The sequence below is a fragment of the Asterias rubens genome, chromosome 22 (assembly GCF_902459465.1).
Source record: "Asterias rubens chromosome 22, eAstRub1.3, whole genome shotgun sequence".
Lineage (NCBI taxonomy): Eukaryota > Metazoa > Echinodermata > Asteroidea > Forcipulatida > Asteriidae > Asterias > Asterias rubens.
Genome location: NC_047083.1, coordinates 4474086 through 4498018, shown reverse-complemented (window position 1 = coordinate 4498018; position 23933 = coordinate 4474086). Strand labels below are relative to the sequence as shown.

Below are 23933 nucleotides of genomic sequence, written 5' to 3'. Positions count from 1 at the left end.
CTTTAAAGGGACATGCTGCTTTGGATTTGGCGAGTTAGTCTATGAAAACAGTTTGTTACAAAATACATGTGTTCATTTGGCGAGTTAGTCTATGAAAACAGTTTGTTACAAAATACATGTGTTCATTTGGCGAGTGGGTCCATGAAAACAGTTTGTTACAAAATACATGTGTTCATTTGGCGAGTGGGTCCATGAAAACAGTTTGTTACAAAATACATGTGTTCATTTGGCGAGTGGGTCCATGAAAACAGTTTGTTACAAAATACATGTGTTCATTTGGCGAGTGGGTCCATGAAAACAGTTTGTTACAAAATACATGTGTTCATTTGGCGAGTGGGTCTATGAAAACAGTTTGTTACAAAATACATGTGTTCATTTGGCGAGTGGGTCCATGAAAACAGTTTGTTACAAAATACATGTGTTCATTTGGCGAGTGGGTCCATGAAAACAGTTTGTTACAAAATACATGTGTTCATTTGGCGAGTGGGTCCATGAAAACAGTTTGTTACAAAATACATGTGTTCATTTGGCGAGTGGGTCCATGAAAACAGTTTGTTACAAAATACATGTGTTCATTTAAGTTTTACCCATATATATATTGATGAGTATTAGCCTTTGCCAGCTTAGAGAAAAAGAGGACGCCGACGTGGTGAGCATGTCACAGGGCGTCTGGGATAGGACTCTTGAGGGCGCTATTGTTTGTAAAAACTCTTAGCTATTTGCCTGCCGGCATAGGGAACAATGCAATTGTAGTATTCACTCTACAGGTAAGTAGAGTGAAGTAGACTCAGTATTTTCATCACAAGCTCTGTGAACAAAAAATCACAGGCATATTGCTCGAGTGGGATTCGATTCAACAACCTCTGCAAATCTTGAGCAGTGTTACCAATTATAACACCCCTTACCAATATTTGGGGTGTTATAAAACAAATATTGACTGCTTTTACTCGTGCAATGGTTTAAACTATGACTCCCGAGGTGATCCCCGGAGCGTTCTATTTTCCCGAGGCGAAGCCGAGGGAAAATAGAATGCTCCGGGGATCACCGAGGGAGTCATAGTTTTAACCATAGCACTCGAAGCAGTCAATATTTGTATACTAGACCACCAAGATTTCCCATAGGAATCTTATGTAGGAGGTGGCGGCACATCTGAATCTTGAACCCTAGGAAACTTTAAAGGGGCATGTTGCCTTGGATCGGGCGAGTTGATCCTTGAAATAGGTGTATTATTATTATTTATTTGACCTTAAAAAATGTACATCAAAAAACACAGTAAAAGTGAATCAATAACACAACAGATCATAAACACGGTTATTGAAGCAAAAACACACTATGATTATACAAAAACAACTAACAGAGCATGATTCGACAGGAAGTTGAACCCGTTTGTTATCAAATGTATTGGTTAGAAAGATGTTTAAAAAAAAAGAATATAATGATCCACACAAATATGCCTCGAATTGCACGATTTTCCTTATACTTTGCAAATAAACACGGTCGGCCATTTTATGGAGTAAAAATTTTTGAAATATTGACTCCACAATATTGAGTGCCGTGTTAGCATATTTATAAGTAAAAAAGGTTTCAAAAGCTTTTCATAGACCAACTTGCCGGATTCAAGGCAACGTGTCCCTTTAAGATTAGGAAATATCATAGGCCACCATGATATGAAACATTGTGTAAGGGGCCTGAAGACAAACATTTGAATCTTTGCATGCAAAGGAAAACAAACCTAAATCTCGAACACTAGGAAACATAAAGGCCACCATGATATAAAACATTGTGCAAGGGGCCTTTAAGAAAAACATTTGTAAATTGAACTTCATACATCACTCACTGCGGAGAAAAAAAAGCAGAACAAACAGAAACTAAAGCTAAAAAACAAGGCCATATCAAAATAAGATTCTGTTACGGAGGTACAAACTAAAAATAATACATGATAAAGTACATGTACATGTACACACACGTATGTATCTCAAACTTCAGAATTTTCCTAAATCACGGTGAACAAAGAAAATTGGTATAGAACAGGGAATCCATACAGTTGCACAAAATTTCATGGAATTAACGACAAAATCTAAATCCAACAGGAATTAAAACACTGGATTCATTCAAATAATGACTTATCAAAAAAACAAATAACACTACATTCCTCAAAGTCAAACTCATTCAAACTCTGGCGAAAAATTAATCACCAAAAAAGAAGGCATTACAAAAATAAAAGGGCCTTAAAACATGACAAAAATATTCATGTAGAATGTGTTTAGTCTCAACACTGTCATAATAATTTAGTTGCAAATGTGCAAAACGTCCAATACAAAATACTGATAAAAATGTGATTTCATAAAATGGCAACGACATTCAAAAGGACTAACATTTAATAACAGGAAATAACAAAACTTACTTTTGAGTTTGACGCTTTTGTGGGCAAGATGGGCATCTTTTTCATCTCGAAGAGACGGATGGAAGAAAGTGTAGACTAAATCACACTGAAAAATAAAAATAATATAATAGATTCAAAACATTTCTAAATTTTACTCACAATCACTTCGCCAGTTAAGTCTAGCGCCCTCTTGTGTTCGCATATACTTCATGTTTAGGTAAAGTTTTATGAACAATTTAACAAAAAACATTAGCCGTTCTTACTAAAGTGTTGCATTCACTCTGTGGACATCCCTTTGTTATGTAAACTGCAGAAATATTCTTCAACAATGTAAATAACACTGTGTGGACAAGTGTAACTGAACATAGTGTTTCAAGTCCCACACTGCGTGGACCTCTTTTTTGTTCTCAAATCCAAACTTCATCTGTAATGCTTAAAAAGGCACTGGACATGTTTGGTAATTGTCAGAGACCAGTAATCTCACTTGATACATAACCCAACATACATGTACAGCCGTCGATTTCACAAAACTCTTCCTGACTTATGACCAATTTTAGGACCTACATGTACATACATGTAGTATGAGTCCCAACCATGCACTGTAGCATGCAGACTTTAAAGTCACCTGGAAGTGGTATTTTTTCAAAACAAAGCTCTTGTCACTAATATATGTGTTTTGATGAGTGGAATGTGAATAAACAGTTAACTAAGGTTTTTAAAAAATCAGTTCTTATGTTATTTACAAATTTAAGAGTAGACCCCGACCCGAGAGGGCGCTGTTCGTGACGTCAATCGAGGCAGACTTTGCCTGTTATGCGTAGAGTAAACACAATTGCAAAGTACATGTACGAACCAAGTTGTGAGTTTGTACGTTTCAAACAAATTTGTTTTTGTCTTTTTCCGGCAATGCCGACCAGGTGTATTGCTGCTGAATGCAGAAAAACACTTTTTGAAATGTACCAACTCACGACTTGGACGTACATGTACTTTGCACGTGTGTTTACTATACGCATTGCAGGCAAAGTCTGCCTTGATTGACGTCACAAAAGGGGTAGGCGGAGTCAGCCCCCCAAACAACTTTATATATTTTTTAAACATATAAATCGTGACAAACAATTACTAAAAAAAATTGTTTTATTGTTCGTAAGCATATACTCTTATGTTTGAAAGAAAAAAAAATTCTATTTCCAGGTGACTTTAAGATTAATCCTACATGTAAGTTACTCGTCCTAACTCGAGATAAGACGAGTCCTTACTCTTTGTGAAATCGACCCCAGTACATGTATGCATAAAATACCAAATCTGTGACACTTTGGACCCAATAGGTCATCAAACTGCAAGAGAATAATGAAAGAACAAAACACCCTTTTTGCACCAATTTGTGTGCTTTCAGTTGCCCGAGAGAGGCTTCAGGCCTGAAGTCTTTTCAGATTGAAGTATTTGAGAGAGAAATTACCTCTTTCTCAAAGACTATGCTACTTCAGAGGGAGCCATTTCTAACACTGTGTTTTATACTATCAACAGCTCTCCATTGCTTGTAATACCAAGTAAGCTTTATGCTAATGTATATTTTGAATAATACCACACATGTCCAATTCCTTTAACTCAAAACCCCCATTAGGGTCCCTCTACACACCCTGCCCCCCCCCCCAAAAAAAAAAACAGATCGCAACACAGTTGAAATGAGAACAAGTCCACATGCAACAAAATGCAACAAGGGATTTTGATAATAATAATAATAACAATAATGATAATAAGACTTGTAATGCGCACGTATCCACCCTGCTGGGTGTTCAAGGCTCTGGCATGTTGTTTGTACTAGGACTGAGCAAGGGTGTTTGCGCTGCTCAATACAACAGTACCACACAATCATGGTGACATGGCTAAAATGTGGGACCATGAACTCTGCCAAAGACCTCGAAATGCAACAGCAACATGAAGCAACATGAAGTCACTTGACGGCTGAATGCAACACATTCAGTAAAAGACTTGACATTTGAGTTGACTACCAATTAATCATCTATTATTTACTTACCAGAGATATCTCCGCCGGCATTGCTAACAGCTGCCTCAAGAACACGTCCAGCTCGTTCTTCCTCTTCTCAGCGACCTGCTTGACGTGGGTCCGCCCTACCAGGGGTCCGGACCTCAGGTTAAGCATCCTCGCCTTTGGGAAGAGGATGGCTAGTTTCTGGTTGAGCTCACTGAACTCGCTGTACCGTCGGAAGATGAAGGACGGGACGGTGGAGTTCTCACGGAGAATACTCACAATGTATACCTAGAAACAAAACAAAGACTTGCTGCCTCATCCTCAAATTGTAATGGAGGCTCACTCCTGGAGTCGCCGCAATCACCTGGGCCCAATTTCATAGGGTGCTTTAAGCAGAGAATTATGCTTAACACCTTTCTGCTTAGCTAAAATAAGCAGGGTACCAGTCACAAGTTGTGCATGTGACATGGTAAATTTGCTGGTAACCTTATTCTGGTAACCTTATTCTGGTAAGCATAATTTTGCTGTGCTTAGCTACTTTTTGTGCTTTAAACGACTCTATAAAATTGGGCCCTCTTCTCTTCCAATCGCTGCTCTTCTCAGCTCTTCTACACTTCTACCCTCCACTTTGTCAAATCGTTTTGAGGCCGTGTAGGCCTCCCTGTCTCATACTTTTTGTACGACACTCTTTTTAGTTGCCACAGATATACATTAAACTCACACAGTTTAAAGATAATGATGGCAACAGTGGCCTCTAAAGGGTTCAAGTCCCTTTGAAGACTTACGTAGTATTTCTCGTTTTCATATCTCTTCTGTATGCCATATAAGGAGGCACTGGCAATCTTCCCATCGGTCGCCATCCTGATTGTCACAAAAAAGACAAGAAATTTAGTTATGAAAACAAGTAAATCTACTTGAAAGTCACAAATTCAAAGCATTCTCCCCCAAAAAGAGAGCCTTAAAAAAATAAGAAACGATCCCGCACAAAAAATAAAAATAAGAAGAAGAATAATAGGTATTTATATAGCGCCTTTACAAAAAGTGCACAACAGAATAAGACAAGAAACAAAATACAATGACTGGGGTTTGGAGAACAAAAATGTTTTAAAGGCAGTGGACACTATTGGTAATTACTCAAAATAATTATTAGCATAAAAGCTGATGGTATAAAACAGTGTGAGAAACGGCTCCCTCTGAAGTAACGTAGTCTTGAGAAAGAAGTAATTTTCCGCGAATTTAATTTCAAGACCTCAGATTTAGATTTTGAGGTCTCGAAATCAAGCATCTGAAAGCACACAACTTCGTGTGACAAGGGTGTTTTTTCTTTCATTATTATCTCGCAACTTCGATGATCAAATGAGCTCAAATTTTCACAGGTTTGTTATTTTATGCATATGTTGAGGCAATGTACATCAAGTGAGAAGACTGGTCTTTGACAATTACCAAAGGTGTCCAGTATCTTTAAGACATCACCTGAAAATGGCAATAGGAGGAGCATTCCTGATGTTGATGGGGATAGAGTTCCGCAGTGCGGGACCAGCTATTGACGCCTTGCACGCGCGTCACACGCGGCGACTGATGCTACGCTCACCATTTTGGTTGGGAATAGGTTTACGAGTAAACGCCGCGTCGCCTAAAATGTGCACTTCACTGAATAATGCACAGTGACATTGCCCACCATTATTGCGCATGCAAGATTATTCTGATGATGACGTCAGGTGAATTGTTGAACGGAGTGAGTAACAATAGTAGTGAACACAAACAAAATATCAAGAAAGACAGATGTCAGAGAGGCAAGTCTTACGTGTATCTCTTGGGAGCAAAGGAAAGTTCTTGGCTGTTGGCAGCAGAGAAACTATGATGAGCCAAATTATGGATGAAGAAATTGATCTGGGTTGCTTTGGATCCAAGGCTTGCCTCAATTAACCTGCATTGTAAACAAAGATACGAAAGAGTGAACAACAACAGTTAACAACATGACAAAATTGATCTAGGTAGTTTTTGATTCCAAATGCACCTCAATTAACTTGTGTTGTAAACAAAGATACGAAAGAGTGAACAACAACAGTTAACAACATGACAAAATTGATCTAGGTAGTTTTCGATTCCAAATGCACCTCATTTAACTTGTGTCGTAAACAAAGAAAGAACAATATAAACAACAACAGTAAGTGTTTGAAACCATTTGCTATGAAATACATATGGTTAGAAAGATGTTATAAAAGTAGAACATAATGATCCACACAATAATGCCTCAATATTGGGTACTTTCCTTTTATTTTGTAAACTAACACTGTCGGCCATTTTGTGGGGTAAAAAATTGGACTCCACAAAATGGTGTGCCGGGTTAGTTCACAAGGTACATGTATAAGGAAAACCATGCAATTTCAAAGCATTTTCGTGTGGATTATTATATTCTGCCTTTAGAACATCTTCCCAAACATACATGTAAGCATTTTGTAACAAACGGTATTCAAATGCTTTTCATTGACCAACTCGTCCGATCCAAGGCAACGTGTTCCTTAATAAGCTATGTGATTGGGACCTACAATGTAGTCAGTAGTACGTAAAATGTACTATCAAATTTCAGTCCTTTGCTAACCATGCTGTAACCGGATTCGCTAATTTGTAAAGCGAATTCAGAACTCTGCTGCCAGACTCGTCACGCGTACACCATCTTGGTGTGGCGGTTTCAACGTTCCGCTGTGTTCAGTTTTCCGAATGACCAAATACGGTAGCATTACGTCATGCGATGCCTGCGCACAGCAAGCGAAAGTAGTCCATTTTTAGTGCCGTATTGAGTCATCCGTTACCCTCCAGTAGCTGTCATGGCGGTGTGCACGAGTGTAGTACAACTAGCTAGCGGCAAACGCGTGGATCGTATGAGTTGTTTTTTATGTAAGCAGAGTGTGACCTGCCTAAAGTTGTACCCATGAATATGTACATGTAAAGATGGGGCAAGAGATTATGTGACTATACACATAAAAGAATCGTAATAATAAACAATTTGGGGTCACTGCTGATAGAAGTACAGTACTCGCCAGGGTACTCGCGGCGGTATCTGACAGGTCACCCGGAAAACTGAACACGCCGGAAAGCTAAAACCGTTTGAACAACGTGATGATACGACTACGCCACCCGGAAAACTGAACACGGCGGAAGACTGAAACCGCCACACCGGCATCACATCACACCAATACTCAGATCACTTCACTGGTTACCGGTCAGCAAACGAATCCAATTCAAGCTTCTCCTTATTACATACAAGTGCATCAATGGATCTTCACCTGAGTATCTTCAAGAACTCATTCACACTCACAAACCATCTCGAGCTCTTCGATCTGCCTCTTCATCCCAACTTCAAACACCAGTCACACGTACAAAGACATACGGTCATCGCTCTTTCGCACACTCATCACCTGTACTCTGGAACTCTCTGCCAAACCACATAAAAACTGCCCAAAATGCTAATCAATTCAAATCACTGCTCAAAACCTATATTTATTCAATTAGTTCTCTGTTGTTTTCTGCCGCTTTCTGTGTATATACATGTATGCTTATCTTTAATTATGTTAATTTGTAATATTGTTTCTTCTTGTAAAGCGCTTCGAGGCTTTTTGTGAGAAGCGCTATATAAAAACTGCGTATTATTATTATTATTATTATTATTATTATTATTATTATCGTACCTGGTTATCCATGTAGTAGCTTCTGTATTACTGGCTTGTGGTCTGAGTGCATTCTGGACATGGCTAAGGTCCTCTGGTTTAGACAGCTGGCCAATCCCTGCATTAAGCATCTGGATGCAATAGACACAAACAAACAAAACTTATTTAAAATGGGACTTCCAAGTTCAATGTCAATGTAACATTATGGGATTAAAATTTTTGATTTTTACCCATACACCGATGTGTGTAAGCACTGTATACTCAGTACTTTCCCGAGTCTTGTGAAAAAATATCACAGGCATGTTACTCGGGTGGGATTCGAACCCACGACCCTTGCAATTCTAGAGCAGTGTCTCACCAACTAGACTACCAAGGTTGTGGTACTCGCTGCCAAAACATAGGATTCGAACTGCCTCTAGCTACCAGGCAACCTTGGTAGTCTAGTTGGTAAGACACTGCACTAGAATTGCGAAGGTCGTGGGTTCGAATCCCACCAGAGTAACATGCCTGTGATTTATTTTTGACCATGACTGAATTTACAGTGCTGACACACATCGGTGTATGGGTAAAAACCCCCAAAAATTAATGTCATACTTTATCCCGATGCAAATTTAACATCTCTTATATTATGGAATTTGAGGCATTTGCATGGCGAGGCATCAATATTTGGTTTGTGGTAACACCGTGTGTGTGTCTTCTTGCCACGTACATGTAGATTTTTCCTTAGAAAACTGTATTGCTATACACATATACATGTATTCTACTACCGCAGAGTAGGTTTTCGGAAATCGTGAGACTTCTCAGTTCTGAAAAGAACTGTCCAGCTTTTTAATTACTACCTGGGCGGAAGGTAGAAAATTAGACTGCTACATGTACTTTAGCTTTTAGTCGATCGTTATTAACTTCACTACTGATAGTTCTTAATAGACCGATCCACTAAGCTCCGCCCCATTGCGTATTGACCAATCACAACGCAACAAAGGTCTGACAAATAAGGTCCGACATGCGTGCACGTATCTTGACGCGCGCGGCAGAGTTGTGCCGAAAGGCATTGGAGAGCCCCACGTGTTCTTGCTCACACATGCGTCGTGGGCGGAGCCTACTGGATCGGTCCATTGGTCTTAAAGCCATTATATACTTTCGGTACAGACAACAACAAAAAAGTTCACAGATTTATAAATAATTTACAGGGTTTACAGAAGGTAATGGTGAAAGACTTCTCTTGAAATATTGTTCCATGAAATGCTTTACTTTTTGAGAAAACATTAAAACAATATCAATTCTCGATAGCGAGAATTACGGATTCATTTAAAACACATGTCATGACACGGCGAAACGCGCGGAAACAAAAGTGGGTTTTCCCGTTATTTTCTCCGGACTGCGGTGACCGATTGATCCTAAATTTTCACAGGTTTGTTATTTTGTATATAAGTTGTGATACACGAAGTGTGGGTTTATTTCAATATTTCGGGTGATGAGCTCCCCTTGGTATTGGAAGTTGACACACTAGTTCCAGTACCTCGGGGAGCTAACACCGACTAGTAACCCTCAAACCATGTTATGTTTGTATATTATCTTACCAAGCCAAAAAGATTGAAGAAGGTATCAGCGTGGTTCCTGACAAGATTGAACGCCTCCGAGCAAAGATCCACAAACATTTGAAAGCGACTGCTTTGTTTCTCTCCACCGTTGATCACGTAGGCCATCTCAGGAGTCAAGACGAAGGGGGTTCGATCCCTAGACAAATAACAATAGTAATAATGGTGTCTTCTTAGAGGGTGTCAGGGCCGAGTGGTTTAGAACATCAAATTTAAGTTCTGGTAGTTAATTCATCAGAGTGTGGGTTGTGACACTGATGTCTTTGAGCAAGATACTTTACTTTAAACTATTTCTGTGACATTACTTTATTGAAGGAAGTGGAGATAATTGTTACTTAACTACACGTAACAAATCAACACTTGAATGAAGATTAATAACAAGTCTGCAGTTAAAATTGCGACTTGTTACAAACTAAAGTAAATAGTTTTTGAAAATTACTGTCTTTCCAAAAAGATAACATGATGTGCAACAAACAAGGCTGAAAACATAATATCTTTTACGAAAAGATATTCCATTAACAAAGTGTTGTCTCCTTTACCTTTTAATATTTCCAAACATCTGCGCGTTCCCAAGGAACTTCCCGAAGTCGATGTGGAACATGTGACCCGTCCTTGCCACCATGATGTTGTCATTGTGCCTGTCACCGATTCCGAGGACGTAGGTAGCCACACAGTACCCAGCGCAGGAGTACGTGAAGTTCTCAACAGCCTTCAAATAAAATGATCAGATGAGAAATACAGGTGGTTATTGGTGATCAGTTAGGGAATAAAAGAGTAGGCAACAAGGTCTTAAATGGCGATACCGGTCGTGCGATAAAGGACCAAGCTGAAGGCGAGTCCTTTATCGCCAGGCCACGACCCTGCAGGGCAATCTTAAAGATGCACCATTTGCCCAAGGCAATCTTACACAGTCTTACACATTGGGAGAACAACCCACAAGACCACAGGGTTTGTAGCTCATAATGTTTACTGGACAAAAATCCAAATGAGAAAAATAATTCCCGAGTCCAACATTATGGATTTATATAGACGATGTGACCTATGACGTCACTCGAAAACCATAATATGATTTGCGAGGATACCGCCGGGCAAAACCTTTGTGTTTTGGCAGCCAGCTAGAAAGTGTATGCAATCTTATCATGACTACGCGTCTTTTTGCCCGGCGAAACATGACGTATACAGTGTTTTGTCAACAGAGGGCGGTTAGAATGGGAACATAGGTCATGTCTATCCTATACACAAAGACATCTGATGAACAGAAAGAAAAGAAGATTGATCTCAACTGTCTACTCACAGTAATAAGTTTATTTCATTGTTCAGTCGACTCAAAGTCAGCATTTGAACATAATTTGTTTCTGTTCAAGATATTACACAGTGAGGTATTGACCCAATTCACCTGACGTCATCATCAGAATAATCTTTGATGCGCCCTTTTGGTGGGCTACATGTATGTCACTGTGCGTTTCAGTGAAATGCCCATTTTAGGCGACGCAGCGTTTACAAGTAAACCTCTTGCCCACCAAAATGGTGATCGTGGCACAGTCGCCGCGTGTGACGTGCGTTCAAGGGGTCAATATTTGTATTAAATTGAAAAAGACAAGACAGCCGGACTTGTATGATCATAAGTTTACTGGCCCATGTAAACGACTGGCCTCGGGCCAGCGATCAGTGTAAGATGAGAGCCCTGTTATAGATGCACTATTTGCCCAAGGTAGTCTTAAAGAGGCACATTGAAAGAAATTGACATACCTTTCGATAGTCCAACTCCGTGGGGTTATGTTTCTGGAGCCAAACTGACAATGGTTTATCCTTGAATGAACCTGTCAGACCGTGTTCAACCTGAATCTTACGCATCGTTTGCGACTCACCGACCAGTTCCACCAGGCCTAGAGGAAGAAAAGTAGAACGATCAGAATATTGTGACAATCCTAAGGTTTACTAAGCCAAGCGTTCATCATCATACTGTCAAGCCTGGTTCGTTCTTCCTGCGAATGCGATACGAATTTTGACGCCACAGCCCCGTTTTTTCTGATGCGACTGTTTCGCAAGAGTTGAGCACATTTTAACTGATGCTAACTACTCATTGCAAATTTATGACGTCAAAATTTGTAGACGTCTCATCATACTCAGCCAGGAACACAGGAGCGAACCCCCTTCTCTTTTCGATAAGTGCAGTAGGTTCTCTTACATGCGTTACACAACACATGGGACCAACGGCTTTATGTCCCACCTGAAGGACGAAGCAATGGTTAAGTGTCTTGCTTAAGGACACAAGTGTCACGGCTAAGTGTTTACAAAGAGTGTTTACAAACCTCCGTAACAGCTTCGCTCCTCAAACACCCTTGCTGTTGCTGCTAAATGTGCCGTAGCACCTTGTAAACCCTTACAAGATGCTACACATAATTGGGTCTCATAACTCATCACTTCAATAACATATCTTTCTGAAAGTTTGTTTATAATCAGCGCCTTGAGTACCTTGTTTGGTAGATACGTGCGCTATATAAAACTTTGATATCATTATTATTATTATTATAATGGTATACCTCTATTAAGTCCAGTACCGATATCTAAACGTGATCATCCTGAGGTCTAGTCAGATTTAAAGGCAGTGGACACTATTGGTAATTACTCAAAATAATTATTAGTACAAAACCTTACTTGGTAACAAGTAAAAAGGGGACAGGTTGATAGTACAAATTATTGTGAGAAACGGCTCCCTCTGAAGTAATGTAGTTTTCGAGAAAAAGTAATTTTCAAAAAATTTGATTTTGAGACCTCAAGTTTAGAATTTGAGGTCTCGAAATCAAGTATCTGAAAGCACACAACTTCTTGTGACAAGGGTGTTTTTTCTTTCATTATTATCTCACAACTTCGATGACGATTGAGCTCAAATTTTCACAGGTTTGTTATTTTATGCATATGTTGAGATACACCAAGTGAGAAGACTTGTCTTTGACAATTACCAATAGTATCCAGTGTCTTTAAGGAATTTAAGAATGAATGTTGTTGAATTGAATACCTCTATTGTGTCCAGTACCGATACACCTAAACGTGATCATCCTGAGGTCTAGTCCTTCAGACAGCCATAACTTATCCATGATTCGAATCATCTGCATGGTTAGCATATCCTGACGTAAATCATCTCCAGCCTGAAAAAAAAAGAAGAATACATTGTGTACCTCAAGATTTATTAGGTGTTTGGGCCAACAGCCCAGAAAACCTCTTATTTTTGTTCGTTTTTCTTTTATTGATACTTCTTCTTCTTCTTCTTCTGAATCTTCCATGTCCGCTACACCTTTCCCAAACTTGTATGAACTTGAAACTTCGCACATAGTTAGGTGTCCATTAGGAGAGCAAACCGTGTGAGTTACGTCGTGATGACGTCATTCATTCTTGAGTTATTAAAATTCAATTTTCAAAGCGAAAACCACAAGTTTGACTAAGGTAAAACTTGGTGTATTGTTAGTCAAGGATATTAACTTCTTGAACTCGAAATGACGTCATGATGAGGTCATCGTTTTGTTTTGAAATTTTTTGCAATTTTGATAATTATTACAAATCTTCAGTACAAAGCAAGGGGTAATATTTGTTTTTACACCAGGCTTTTACTCCCGGAGACCGAACACCTAGAGTTTGTTCACAAACTCTCAATGTCTAGTTCATAATAAAACTATCAAAGAGAAGATCAAGGAAATGAAATGGAACAGGGCAGGACACTTAAAGCAAGAGACAAGACAACAAATGGACAGACGCACAGAATGGCAACCAATGATAGACATTGTAGGGTGTCATGGCTGAGTGGTTAAGAGCATCGAATTCAAGTTCTGGTGCTTAAGTCATCGGAGTGTGGGTTTGAATCCCAGTCGTGACCAATGTATGTCCTAGAGCAAGATACTTGACTATAATGGGAGACTTTCTGGGACGATAGAGGGCAGCAGACTTACCGGGTAAATCCATTGTTCTCAGAATTATGCGCATGTTCAGAACTACGTAAACAATGGGAATTTACCCGGTATGTCTGCTGCCGCCTAGCGTTGGAAAGTCTCCTATTGCTTCTTCTCTCACCCAGGGGTATAAATGGGCACCTCGGTGGGTAGAGGTTGATATTGTGAATGAAAAAAAGCCTTTGGAATGCACTGTAATTTGTCTAGGTTTTATACTCCCCTGGGGTGGAGAAAAATGAACAGGGCACTAATGAAATGTAAAGCGCATTGAGACGGTTATTGTGTAATGCGCTATATAAGAGCTTGTTATTATTATTTATAACTGGAAATGGGCAAGGCACTTGGCAAGAAGGCAAGACAACAGAGGGGCCAGGAGACTCGCAGAATGGCAACAAAGGATAGGCAGGAGAAGATGAGGAATACCAAGAAGGAGATGGAGAGATGACATCACCACATAATGAACACGGGCAACATGGAGTAAAACGAGTATGGGAGACTTTTCAATGGTCCTTTTTCTTAGTTCTCGCAATTAGTGCGCTTGCTAAGACCTAAACCATGTAAACACCCCTTACCAATATTCTGCCTTTTCATTGGTTTAGAGCGCGTCACATGATACAGTATGTCTTAGTTTTACTAGACGATGGCCGTGTGATAGTGCATCGGTTTGCCGTGCGCTAGTCCAAAGGTTATCACACGGCTAGCAGTACCCAGACGTCTGTTGCGTGAACGAGGATGATAAATTAATAGTCTGTAACCATTTCGAATTACATGACACTACATGCAGCACAGTGAAGTTTTCGCAATCTGTACTCGCGTCGTCCGTGGATTGTACATTGTAGCATTCAGGTCTGTATGTACTGTATGTACAGTATTTAGAAATGTTTGGGGTGTTATAAAACAAATATTGACTGCTTTTACTCGTGCAATGGTTAGAACTATGACTCCCTCGGTGAGTTCTATTTTCCCTCAGCTTCACCTCGAGAGTCATAGTTTTAACCAACGCACTCGAAGCAGTCAATATTTGTATACTACGTGCACAACACTGAGCTTGTGCGGGCATGCTCAGAGCTGCTAAAAGGGACTGTATGTCTGCTGTGGATAGCGTCTCAAACGTCTCCCAATGACATAAGGTAATGGAAAGTGCTGGAGGAGGGGCCTCATTCATATAAAAGAGTGAATACAGCCTGAAAATGATGAAAAATTACCAAAGGATAAAAAATATTGAAAAAAAAAGAGGAACAGACAAGAAAATGAGACAGCAGTTTAGATACCATTGTGAAAAATATGAATTCTTGTATGTTTTGTCTTAGGAAATGAATTCGTTTAGCAGCAGGAAGGATTGTGGAGTCGCGGCCGCTTGTTGACACAGCATATGAGGATCTGCTGGCTGGAAAGCTAATGTAACTATGCTACTGAATGATGCTAACCATCCACTTCATGATGCGCTTGCTAGCCAGCTGATCCCAAGATCTGGTCGTAAGCGAGTGCCACATTCTGCGACAAACCACTACCCATCCTCTTTTATACCTTGTGCAATAACACACCACAATCTCAATTTTATACGTTAATTATAAATTTATCGCCCAGTCTCCAATATTTTTCTTATCGCTTTTTAGTAGTTTTACTTGTAATTGTATATAGCCATTGTCTGTTTTTTAATGTTTTTTTATGTGTCAATGTCTTTACTGTATGCGAGCATTTGAATTACCCTTTTTGGGATCTAATAAAGATTATTGTATTGTATTGATACTTTTTGAAAACTGTAAACAACCAATAGTCTTACCTTGTACATAATGGTCACCTCCTCGGCTAACGGATCTGCATTGTAAAGAACTAACTTGAGAGGTACAGTGAATGAATTGTAGTAGCCACAATTCTGAGGAGAGAAAACAGACAAGTCATAAACAGTTGTGCAGCCATGCTAACGGGTCTGCATTGTAAAGAGCTAACTTCAGAGGTACAAGTCATGGTCATAGTCACTTGAGAAAATCGCAATAAGCCTTTAAGAGGTATGGCGGATGTGATAGGAGTGTACCGTTTGGTTTGGGTGTCTACACACAAATTTACCCAAACCTTAAAGTGTTGTAGCATTGTGTCCGCCATATCCCCAAAAGGCTTTTAGGGTTTACTACGGACTGAAAGATCAGACAATATCAGTGACCGATTTTTTTCTCTGGGTCCGTTATTGTTCACTATAGACTGCATGTTTTATATTGCCTCTCTAGAGATCATCTCTATTTCTAATGATGGGTATGTTTTTTTTTTAGAAATGTATAGCAAAGACTATCACTATTTCTCTGCAAGATATGTGAGACTAATTTTAATTATTAGACCTACTCCTTTTACATAGCACCATGTAAACCTTTGTAATGATGTAATAATAACATAATAACTTTCGATTTATATAGCGCCTAATAACTAACACTTAATTCTCTAAGCACTTTACATTAGTGCCCTGGTCATAGGGGCAATAACATCCCTTTTTAATGTTTCTCAGCTCCCTTGGGAGTATACAACCTGGGCAACAGTTTATATCGCTCCAAAGGCTTTTTCATTCACAATATCAACGTCTACCCTCGCAGGTACCCATTTATTCCCCTGGGTGAAGAGAAGCAATTATAGTAAAGTATCTTGCTCAAGGACACAAGTGTCACGACCGGGATTCGAACCCACACTCCGGTGAAAACGCACCAGAACTTGAATTCGATGCTCTTAACCACTCGGCCATGACACTCTATAAAGTGCTGTGGGGCAATATGCTGCCAATCAAGCCAGGAACACCGGTGTGAACTCTTTTTGATAAGTGCACAAGGTTCTTTTACGTGCGTTACATTGTACACAAGACACGGGACCAATGGCTTCGTCCCATCCAAAGGAGGAAGCAACGGTTAAGTGTCTTGCTTAAGGACACAAGTGTCATGGCTGGGGATTATAGAACCCACACTCTGCTGATCAGAAACACCAGAGTTTGAATCCTGTGCTCTTACAGATGCTACATGTATGTCCGATATTTGGCCGATTTGACCCAAAAAATCGAATTTTTGATGGGGGTCGAGAAAGTTACAAGCTTTCATTTGAGCCATTGCTCGAAAAAGTCCGCCAATTATTAGTAGCAGTGAAATAAAAGTGCACAAAATCAGTTTTTGTCGGGATCCCGACAATATATCACGTGACCAATTCTTATGTGTTTTATAAGAATCGTTTAAAAAAAAATTTTTCATGGTTCTTGACCATTAAAAGTAAAAGTTAAACTTTTTGTCGTTAGAGCAGGTGATACTCTTTGAAATACCAATCACTCAAAAAAATCTATTTTTTAATGTTTGGGGCCAAAAATCGGACATAGCATCTTTAACCTCCAGACGATGACACGCCTCATGTCATATTGCCAAGTGTACATTTACATGTATACAAGTGTTACATTATCGCCTACCGGAAGGTTTAAGCCTCTTATCTCCAGTGACGGGTTGGTTGGCATGAGTACATTGCTTTCCAACGCTGCTACCACAGTCTCTAAGCTGGCATGAAGCAAAGACTGCAAAAACAAAATAACAAAAGAAGGAAAGTTGTTTGAAGTGGTAATTTTGAGTCATCATCCCTGATTAGGGAAGATTGCAAAATTAAAGGAACACGTTGCCTTGGATCGGTCGAGTTGGTATTTGAAAAGCGTTTGTAACCGTTTTTTTTTATAAAATGAACATGGGTAGAAAGATGTTGTAAAAGTAGAATACAATGATCCACACAAACATGCCTCGAAATTGCACGGTTTTCCTTTTACCTCGTTGACTAACAAATCGGCCATTTATGAGAGTCAAAATTTTTTTTTTGGCCTCGGGAAAAACATTTTTTTTACCATTCTATTGGTATCCTTTGCAGCTTTGACCTGCTCAGCAATGTTGTTCAAGTTCTCGATCAACGCCTCCTGGAGACGGAACTGATGTCTCAGCCCCTTAGAGCAGATGCTTAGAAGAGCTCCCAGAATCATCTCAATACGTTGCTTGTACTGCTGCTCACGAAGACTGTCTTTAAGATACCTTCAAACATAAAGCAGGTTTGCCTAATTAATTTTCTATTTTCTTCTCAAAGCAACGTTACAGAATTGGCTTTTGCTAACAAAAAGTTTGAGATCGATCGGCCGTCTGGGTCAAGGAAAAAAACGATAACACATTTTGCATGACATTTATTATTTTTGTTTTTAAATAGAACACTCACGGAGCTATAGACTCCGAACGGTAAAATGGTTTTATTTATTTCTCATCAAATATGACATTTCAGACAAAAATACTTCAAGGGATGTTTACTACAACCATCATCATTTAATAGACAGTGTAAAATTTACATAAATCTGTGATCATAGACAAGTTTTTTTCTAACCAATTCTGTAATGTTCCGTTCAACCTTTCACGCACCATTTTATCCTGTGTACACCTTTTCACAAGTGTTTTTTTTTGCAAAGTTGTTGGCCATGACACGATTCCCTACTACACGTAACTGTTAATGTATGTATAATATACTTTACCTGTAGAAGTTTCAGCTTTATTAGTAGTCAAGTTTTACATGCTAAAAATAATTTTTGAGACAAATTTTATTTTTGTGACATTGCTCTACTAATTTTCTCACAAACTACAGCACCTCAGCAAGTAATATTTTCAGGGAAGCTTTCTGTCATCATTATCTTAGCTGTGGATATCGTGTTTCGTGTCCTACAAAAAGTACCCAAACCCTATTAATTCATGTAGCCATATCGCGATGACGAGATGAAATGTCATTACTCTCTTAATCTACATTATTTTAATCAATCTTGATTCACTTTTCAATCCCTTTAAAGGCACTGGACACTATCGGTAATTGTCAAAGACTAGCCTTCACAGTTGGTGTATCTCAACATGTGCATAAACTAACAAACCTGTGAAAATTTGAGCTCAATCGGTCATCGAATTTGCGAGATAATAATGAAAGAAAAAAACACCCTTGTCACACGAAGTTGTATGCGTTTAGATGGTTGATTTCGAGACCTCATATTCTATGTAAATCCGAGGTCTCGAAATCAAATTCGTGGAAAATTACTTCTTTCTCGATAACTATGGCACTTCAGAGGGAGCCGTTTCGCACAATGTTTTATACCATCAACCTCTCCCCATTACTCCTCACCAAGAAAGGTTTTGTGCTAATAATTATTTTGAGTAATTACCAATAGTGTACACTGCCTTTATACTTACCAGTACAGGTAATGTGCTACTCTTATGCTCTGAGTAGACCGATCTATTAGGAACCTTGCCAGCGCTGAATCGTGGTAGCTTTCATATTTCAAGGCCTACAAACAAAACAATTCAAAGAAAAAGTATGAAAGAGTGTCTTATTATACAACGTTATAAGGTTAACAGTCATTCCATGGACACAATCATAAACAAAATAATTTTGCTTGTACTTTTTCAGGGAGGAGGGGAGTGGGTGTTGAAAAAGTGTTCCGTTTGTACGCTTGTAAATGTTGATAATTGTGAATGGCCGACAAGGACATCAGGGATTAAAGTCCCTGAAGACATTGGTGATTATCAGCGATTATCATCGCGTGACTGACTATAAACCAGCTTGTACTCAGAACGTCACTGTGCATTTCAACACGTGGCCGAGCGGTTAAGAGTACCGAACTCAAACTCTGGTGTTTCTGATCAGCAGAGTGTGGGTTCGAATCCCCAGCCGTGACACTTGTGTCCTTAAGCAAGACACATAACCATTGCTTCGTCATTCGGATGGGACGTTAAGCCTTTGGTCCCATGTGTTGTGTAAACACATGTAAAAGAACCCAGTGCACTTATCGTAAAGAGAAGGGGTTCGCCCCGGTGTTCCTGGCTTGATTGGCAGCATATTACGCCATAGCACCTTGTAAACCATTACATGGTGCTTAAGGATTAGGTCTTATATCTCAAAATTCGCCCACTCCTTGCAGTAATAATACCTGGCGCTTTGTATCCTTTGGCAAAAGGCGCGTTATAAATACGGTTGTTATTATTATTATTATTATTATTATATTTTACAGAGATTACAAAGAATCTTCCAGGAACACACATATCTGAAAAAAAAAATCACAAAACCTTGAGAGCGTTTATACCTGTACAAGTTGTGGCAAGTAGTCGCACAGTTCATCATCTGAGATACTCTGCATCCACTTGACGGCCGTACATCTAACTTCTCTATCTGCAAACCTACAGTCATCAAAACAACAAAGAGCGTTTACCAGACTTGAAGAAGTCACTTTAAAACCTGTATTTCCTCCATAAGCCTTTTTGAGGTATGGCGGACACAATGCTACAACACTGTAATGTTGTGGTAAATTTGTGCGTATTGACCATAGAAATAGAACGTATGTTGACCAGTGAAGTGCGCATTTTAGGTGACGCGGCGTTTACACTTGACCTAATGACCACCAACATGGTGAGCGTGGCATCAGTCGCGGCGTGTGACGCGCGCGTATCACGTCCGCCATACCTCAAAAAGGCTTACTGTCTTTGCTGTGTTATCTGGTTGTTTTGACCAGTTTTACCTTGGATTTATTATCGGTAGAGTTTTGACTGGTTCTCAGTGTCCAATTCTGGCCCGATGCTCAAACCAGAGGACTCGTGCCGGTGTGGCAGGAGATTTTGTCCCCTGGGGTGGATTTCACAAAGAGTTAGGACTAGTCTTATCTCGAGTTAGGACCATTTACGCATCCTAACTTAGGACTATCCATGCAATTTGTATATCTCTAGTCCTAACTCTTCGTGAAATCGACCCCAGGAGATTCTGTCCCCTGTACTTTTGATAGCTCCCCTTTTGAATAAACCTCCTCCAGCCAATGTTAATTTCCCAGAATCTCAGGGGACATATTTCCCCCGGACATCGGCAGTCATGTGTACTTAGAGCCATGTATAAAACTACAACTGAAAATTCTACATTTCTTTGTTCTTCGAGGTTGAATCTAATAAAAGCGAGGAGAATATATATCCAATTTCAAATAATTTTAGACAGGGGATTATGTCTGAAACCACAAGGGTTAACCTAATACCTTGGGTGGAGTAATTGGAGAGTCTGGACTGGTTTAGGTGGCTTCCAGTGTCTGAGTAATGAGTAGATATCGGCCAAGCAGGCCCAGTCCCAGGTAGGAGCCACTTCTAAGATCCGTGGAAGTGCTGACGGGAAGTCGTGGAGGTAGTGGCGTTTACTCCACAGGAACATCGCATCATCCGAACTCAAACTAAAGACGAATCAAATGTATAACTAAATAAAATAATAATCAAATCAAGTTATCTCTATAGGCGCTTTACAAAGTTTATGAAACAAATAACGTGCAAAAAATAGTTAATGGCCTGACGTTTTCGACCCTAGCAGAGTCTTTCTCGAAGGCTAAATGTCGTCATTTAGCCTTCGAGAAAGACTCTGCTAGGGTCGAAAACGTCGGGCCATTTACTATTTTTTTGCATTTATACTCTCGGTCCATTTGGTTGGTAAGTTGTTTGCAACAGCTAATTCTATTTTCCCAAACAAATAACATGTTAAACTATTTATATTTGACTGAATGACCTTATTCTAAGATCTTGTCTAAGATTATCACACAGGCTAGGTAACTAAAGCTGTAAAGAGGAGGGTTTTAAGGGCACCTTTGTATCATGATTCAAAGTAGTTGAAAGTCCGAAGGTGGAGGGGGAGATTGTACCAGAGAGTGGGTGCAGTAACACTGAACGACCGGTGTCCGTTGTGCTACGTGTATGTGTTGAATCTTGAAATTGGTATTGTGAGCGAAGAGCGCACGCAGGAGTGTACAGTTGTGTACGAGAAATGAAACATGAAATACTGTACAAGATGACTAATAAAATTTGTGAATGTCATCAGGCATGATGTTTTGTAAGCATGGGTTTAGACTCAATGGCTAGTTTTGACCAGCACTCTAAAATTGTTGGTTCTGATGTTTGTACTTACGATGAAAGAACATCGGTCTCCAGTATTTCCTGGACTCTACAGCGATTGAATGGCTCCAAGTTGTCAAATATAAACACTTTGTCTTCAAGTGGATGGATCTCGGGGAATACAGAGCGTACTCTGGTATCTTCAAAGTTAACCTTGACGACAGAAAACAAAAGTTGAAACAATTTATGTTCTCTTTCAAGTCAATTGGAGCATCATGACTAAGCAGTGCAAATGAATTGACTGTCCGTCCAAAATTGAAAGATAACACGATGTGCGAAACACAGCTGAAAACAGGTTATTATTTCAATTTCCCAAAAAACATTTTTCCAGATATTTAATTTACTTTAGTAAAAACATAATTGTAAACTTTTCAAAACATGGTACTCTATAATGTTGCAAGCACTATAAAATACATGTATGCTTATGAATTTTGCAAAACAGAAATGTGACCAAACATAGTTTGACAAAGTACAAAGTACAAAGTTAGCATAAAAACTTACTTGGTAACAAGCAATGGTGAGCTGTTGATAGTATAAAACATTGTGAGAAACGGCTCCCTCTGAAGTAACAAAGTTTTCAAGAAAGAAGTAATTTTCCACGATTTTGATTTTGAGACCTCAGAATCAGAATTTGAGGTCTCGAAATCAAGCATCTGAAAGCACACAACTTCGTGTGGCAAGGGTGTTTTTTCTTCCTTTATTATCTAGCAACTCCGACAACCAATTGAGCTCAAATTTCCACTGGTTTGTTATTTTATGCATTTTTTTAGATACACCAAGTGATAAGACAATTACCAATAGTGTCCAGTGTCTTTAAAGCCATTGGACACTTTCTGAACAGAACAAAAATTTAAAGTTTACAGATTTACAAACTTACAGGGTTTACAGAAAGTATTGGTGAAAGACTTCCCTTGAAATATTATTCCATGAAATGCTTTACTTTTTGTAGAAAACATTAAAACAGTTATCAGTTCTCGATATCGAGAATGACGGATTTATTTTAAACACATGTCATGACATGGCGAAACGTGCAGCAACAAGGGTGGATTTTTCCCGTTATTTTCTCCCGACTCCGATGACCGATTGAGCTTAAATTTTCACAGGTTTGTTATTTGATATAGAAGTTGTGATACACAAAGTGTGGGTCTTTGGACAATACTGTTAACCGATGTCAAACGTCTTCACAATACCGCTCCTACATATCTCACCAGTCTCATCAAGATTTACCAACCTGGAAGACCTGGCCTTCGCTCTGGTTCAGACAGTACACTCTTGGCAGTTCCAAAGGTGCATTCCGCTGCTGGGGATCGTGCTTTTTGCGCACATGCTCCGCGCCTTTGGAACCGTCTCCCTCATCAAATTCGTTCCGCGGAGTCACTTGCAGTTTTCAAGAAACATCTCAAAACTTTCCTGTTCAATGATTGATTGCTTCGACTGTTTCCCATTATCAGTGCCATTATTTATTTGCTTTAGTTTCTCGTAAAGCGCTGTGGTACCTCGTGTATAAGCGCTATATAAATGTATTTTATTATTATTATTATTATTATTATAATTATTATTATTATTATTATTATTATTGTGCCATTGCTTTAACATAATCTAGCTTTACCTGAAGGATGATACTCGTCTGACTAAGAAGGTTCGATGAGCAAGTCCCGATGGGATTAACAGAAGAATCGGCCCAAAGTCCAAGCAAATGACTACCTCTCTGAAACTCCCTGTAAATGCAAATGAAAAAAAAAATTGTTTATTTTTTTGTTGATTTGTATATTTATTTAGACAGGGTAGCCTCAAGCCTGGTTCATACTTGCGAATGGGAATCGATATGAATGTTGTTTTGGCAAAGGATAATTAGAAATCACAGTTGAATAGACTTAAAGTTCTGTGTTTATCAAAAGCCCGAGGGTCGTGAGTTCTTATCAGCGGCCAAACCGCAGAGAGCTCAGCAGAGAAGTATAAACAACTCCAGAACGATCAGACGGGGAGAGAAACTAACTAATAAATCATCCCAACAAAAAAAAACACGACCATGACAGACTTCCCTGAATTTTCCCCACAACAGCTTTGACAACTTGGTGCCTAGGCACTTTAAAACAAAAAAGACTAAGGACGTAAAAACTTAACATAACTAGATACAAATGCTCACCCTCTGAAGTTGAACAATGGAATGGCCACCCATCCCAGAGTGGTCTTGTCTGCATTACGAGTCTCTGTGCTGGATGAATCGTGTCCATACAGAGTTAAAATCAGCCTTGCCTCTCGAGGAAGTTGACTAACTGGTACTGGAAGTTCCAGCCTGGAAAAGATGCGCAACGTACACGTGTAAAGCTGTGTTCCCATTTAATTTTTATTTTTTTTGTACCACAGCTTTTCTGTAGAATGAGAGTTAAATCCAATGGGGATGAATGGTTCA

The 23933-nt window shown here is 39.3% G+C and overlaps 1 protein-coding gene across 2 annotated transcripts in view; it reads right to left on the bottom strand.

The window, feature by feature from the left end:
- LOC117305039 (phosphatidylinositol 4-phosphate 3-kinase C2 domain-containing subunit beta-like) overlaps window positions 1-23933 on the bottom strand; it is a 61374-nt gene that overhangs the window by 9871 nt on the left and 27570 nt on the right. For both annotated transcript variants that reach the window (XM_033789742.1, XM_033789741.1), the window contains exons 12-29: window positions 23667-23816; window positions 23130-23238; window positions 21534-21673; window positions 20623-20811; window positions 19690-19783; window positions 18800-18894; window positions 17434-17614; window positions 17014-17115; window positions 15367-15459; window positions 12659-12788; window positions 11389-11525; window positions 10179-10348; window positions 9622-9778; window positions 8063-8172; window positions 6178-6300; window positions 5159-5234; window positions 4419-4661; window positions 2405-2489 (exon numbers count right to left, since the gene is read on the bottom strand). In XM_033789742.1, the coding sequence (XP_033645633.1) occupies window positions 2405-2489; window positions 4419-4661; window positions 5159-5234; window positions 6178-6300; window positions 8063-8172; window positions 9622-9778; window positions 10179-10348; window positions 11389-11525; window positions 12659-12788; window positions 15367-15459; window positions 17014-17115; window positions 17434-17614; window positions 18800-18894; window positions 19690-19783; window positions 20623-20811; window positions 21534-21673; window positions 23130-23238; window positions 23667-23816 (2384 nt within the window). The remainder of the gene's footprint in view (window positions 1-2404; window positions 2490-4418; window positions 4662-5158; window positions 5235-6177; window positions 6301-8062; window positions 8173-9621; window positions 9779-10178; window positions 10349-11388; window positions 11526-12658; window positions 12789-15366; window positions 15460-17013; window positions 17116-17433; window positions 17615-18799; window positions 18895-19689; window positions 19784-20622; window positions 20812-21533; window positions 21674-23129; window positions 23239-23666; window positions 23817-23933) is intronic.